Source organism: Setaria viridis, chromosome 6 (assembly GCF_005286985.2).
Source record: "Setaria viridis chromosome 6, Setaria_viridis_v4.0, whole genome shotgun sequence".
In the NCBI taxonomy this organism is placed as follows: Eukaryota; Viridiplantae; Streptophyta; class Magnoliopsida; order Poales; family Poaceae; genus Setaria; species Setaria viridis.
This window is the reverse complement of record NC_048268.2, coordinates 35,383,903-35,387,651: the sequence shown is the minus strand read 5'-3', so window position 1 is coordinate 35,387,651 and position 3,749 is coordinate 35,383,903. Positions and strand designations below refer to the sequence as shown.

General features: G+C 59.3%; 1 protein-coding gene across 1 annotated transcript; it reads left to right on the top strand.

Moving 5' to 3' along the window:
* Window positions 1-1,745: 1,745 nt before the first annotated feature.
* LOC117860224 (probable carboxylesterase 8) lies at window positions 1,746-3,108 on the top strand. The gene has a single exon (XM_034743480.2). It carries the CDS (start codon window positions 1,900-1,902, stop codon window positions 2,944-2,946), a length of 1,047 nt encoding a protein of 348 aa, XP_034599371.1. The 5' UTR covers window positions 1,746-1,899; the 3' UTR covers window positions 2,947-3,108.
* The last annotated feature ends 641 nt before the right edge of the window (window positions 3,109-3,749 follow it).

Genomic DNA, 3,749 nt, shown 5'->3' with positions numbered 1-3,749 from the left:
GCGGATAAGATCGTGACTATCGTTGGCGGCGGCGGCGGTGAGCGGCGTTGCAGGGGGTCTTAGTTCCTACCCAAGTCTTTTCTGGGAAAGCCCATTCCTGCCATAGCCACCTTACTCTCAATGCTCACGCGAATCGGTCAAGGTCTAGTAATCCTAAGCCCCCGTTTTCCTTTGGCGGGCAAGAACACGTCCAGTTGACCTTGCATTTCCCGTTAACGCCTTGTCACCGGCCCATAGGAATCTCTTCCTTATGTTGTTAATTTCCTCTATTACCTCTTTTTGCAGCTTTAATGCTGTCAGCAGGTATACCGGCTAGGAGGTTAGCACTGATTTTGTGAGTGAGACTCGTCCTGCTTGTGTGAGGTTGCGACCATGCCAAGTAGAGAGCTTGCCTGCTGCCTTATCCACAATTGGTTGGAAATCAACTTTTTGTAGTCGTCTGGTTGAGAGTGTTAGACCCAGGTAACGCATTGGGAAACCCACTCGTTTGATCGATCTATGCCACTACAGCTAATTGGTGCCACACTTGTTTTTTCTAAGTTGGTTTGAAGTTCGGTGTCTTGTCCAAACATGTGTAGTAGTTGTGCCGTGTTCAGTATGTCCGTTTTGCTCGGCTTGATGAAGATGGCTACATCGTCTGCATACAGTGGCGTTCTGAATCTAGCCGCATGGCCCCCAAGTTTGCTGAGCAATTTCATTTCGATGGCTTTCGAAAGGAGGCGGGGTAGCGAATCGATTGCTAAGATGAATAGTAGAGGGGACAAGGGATCCCCTGCCTCAGGCCGCGTCTGTGGCTTATGGGGTCGAGCGTTATGTCATTTAGGAGGACCCTAGATATGGAAGTGATCAGGATGGACGCGATCCAATCTCACCATCTTGGGGGGAAGCCTCTTTTCTGCATAAGAGTCCGGAGATAATCCCATTTGACCGAGTCGAACGCTTTGGAGATATCTAACTTCATTAGTAAAGGTGGTGTTTTGTCGGGTGATGTTGTGGACGTACATGACAAAGTTGTCATGTATAGTACGACCTTTTTATGAAAGTACTTTGACATGGGGAGACAAGCATTGGCATATGGGGAGCAAGTCTTATCGCCAGGAGCTAAAAGACTAGAAGAGCTAGCAAATGGAGTCCTCCTACACCAAAGACAGCCTCCCCGATGGAAAACGGCCCGGCAGCGGATTGGTGCGGCAGTCAGCTCGTCTCGTCGCACCGCGCGGCGCTTTGACAAATCAGACGATCCGTCCACAGAGAAATCCCGGCGCGCATTGAAGCGCCTCCGATTTTCGCCATGGCGACAGGATCGCAGGAGTAGAGGTCTCCTCTAGGAAAGCAGCCGGGAGAGACAGAGAGCCTCCAAAGTCCAGAGGCTGGCATCATCATCCACCCAATTCGGTGGCCGCTTCCGTACCCTGTCGGTTTCGGAGCACTTCCTCCCCCTGCCCTCTGCCCGTGCGGCTCCGAACAGATTCGGCGGCAGCCTTGTGCTCTACTCCTGGGATCACCTCGCCGGAATACTCTCGTGCCGGCACCTGGGATCCGGTGCCCCGGCCATGCAGAGGACACGACACGACACAACACGGGGGTCTGGGCATCGCGCGTCATCGACCTCACCACTGTGTACCGCAGGCCCAAACGCCTGCAACGGTCGGGCACGGCGCCGTGTGGCCGAGCCTTCACCTCGTTTTCATGGGAAACTGACCTTTTTTGCGCTGATTTCGACGGCACCCACTAACGCGGCGCACGGCACGGCACCCACCTTGTATAAATGCAGCAGGCCTCGTTCACCTCCGGCCACACCACCACCGCGAGCCGCACCGCAGTCCCCACCAGGCCACCACCACAAGGCAGAAGAAACACACGCACACAGAGCAAGCCGAGAGGATCAGAGGAATCGCCATGGGCGACATCACGGACGCCGCCACACCCGCCGCCGACGCCCCGGCCCCGCCGCCGGCGCTGACCAAGGAGAACAACCTCTTCATGCGGATCGCCGTCAACCCGGACGGCACGGTGACGCGGCCCGAGGTCCCGCTCGTCCCGGCCTCCGAGTCCGCAGCAGCCGCCGTCTCCCGGGACGTGCCGCTCGACGCCTCGCTCGGCACGTACCTCCGCCTGTACCTGCCCAACCCCGTCCCGCCGCCGACCTCCCCCGCCACCAGCAACAACAACAAGCTCCCCGTCGTGCTCTTCTTCCACGGCGGCGGCTTCGTCCTCTTCTCCCCGGCCACCGTCTTCTACCACGCCCACTGCGAGGCCATGGCCGCCGCGGTGCCCTGCGTCGTCGCGTCCCTCGAGTACCGCCTGGCCCCGGAGCGCCGCCTTCCCGCCGCCTACGAAGACGCCGACGCCGCCCTCGCCTGGCTCCGCGGCGCCGTCGCGGGCACGGACCCCTGGCTCGCCGCGCACGGCGACCTCTCCCGCTGCTACGTCATGGGCAGCAGCTCGGGGGGCAACATGGCGTTCTTCGCGGGGCTCCGGGCCGCCAAGGGCGGCGCCGACCCGTCGTCGTCCCCCGCCGCCACCGGCGCCGTGCGGGGGCTCCTGCTGCACCAGCCGTACCTCGGCGGCGTCGAGCGGACACCCTCCGAGGCCGGCTCCGAGGACGACGCCATGCTGCCGCTGGAGGCCAACGACAAGCTCTGGAGCCTCGCGCTACCCGTGGGCGCGGACCGGGACCACGAGTTCTGCAACCCGGCCAAGGCCATGCCGCCGGAGGCCCTCGCCGGCCTGCCGCGCTGTCTGGTCACCGGCAACCGCGACGACCCGCTGATCGACAGGCAGCGGGAATTCGCGCGGTGGCTGCAGGACAGCGGCGGCGTGGAGGTCGTCGTCAGGGCGGACCACCCGGGGTCCCACGCCTCCGAGCTCTTCGTGCCGGAGAGGGCCGAGGAGCTGTTCGCCGCCATGCGCGAGTTCCTGTCCGCCGACGGCGGCGCGCGTTGACCTGGTGGCGCTCCTGTTCCGTTGAAGTGGATCCGTGTGTAGTGTGTACGCATGTGTGAACGTGGGCGATAAAGGCAATAATTACTGTTTTTTATGCGTGCTGGAGAAATTATGTCATTAATATTGTCATTATCTGTAAACAGAGACCAACATGCTTTTGGATGTGGACCTTCTGGTTCAGGCTGTGCAAGCTCTCAAACCTCGATCCAAAATGGTACAACTTCGGCTATATTTTTTTTCTTGCAAAAATAGTTATAAAACATAGCAAAAATAGTTTGTAGGAAATGAATACCGTACTCCCTCCGTTTCTATTCATAAGATGTGGTATAATATGGCAATATCTCTACTTTGACCATTCATTAGGACCTGTCTACGCCAGTATCCTTGGCCCACCCAGCACTCAATTTTGAGCCACACATCCATCAGATCAACGGCCTGTACTCCTAGAAGTCAAATGTTCTTCTTGCTTTGAAGAGGAGCGCGCTGCCGCCGAATGGTCTGCTCGGTGTGTCTCGGTCCACCCTCCGTCCGAGCTTCGTCTCCGATGCTGGCGAGCAGTCCCGGCAACCTCATGGTGCAGCCCGCGCTTCAACTGCTCTATTTTTGCAACTCTGGTGAGTGCCTCCACCATACCCTCGCCCCCACCTCGTCCTCCTTCCCCATCTCCGGCGGCTCCCCGCCGTCGGATCCGCTGCTGCCGACCACCGCACACTAACCTAGCGACCCGTGATGCCATCGCCCCAGCACCGCCCAATCGGTTGTCCTCCACCGTCCGAGCCGACGGCGCCATCGCCGCCTCGCCT

Bases quoted from the DNA above. Each gene is read 5' to 3' on its own strand.
- LOC117860224 (XM_034743480.2), top strand. From the start codon at position 1,900: ATGGGCGACATCACGGACGCCGCCACACCCGCCGCCGACGCCCCGGCC.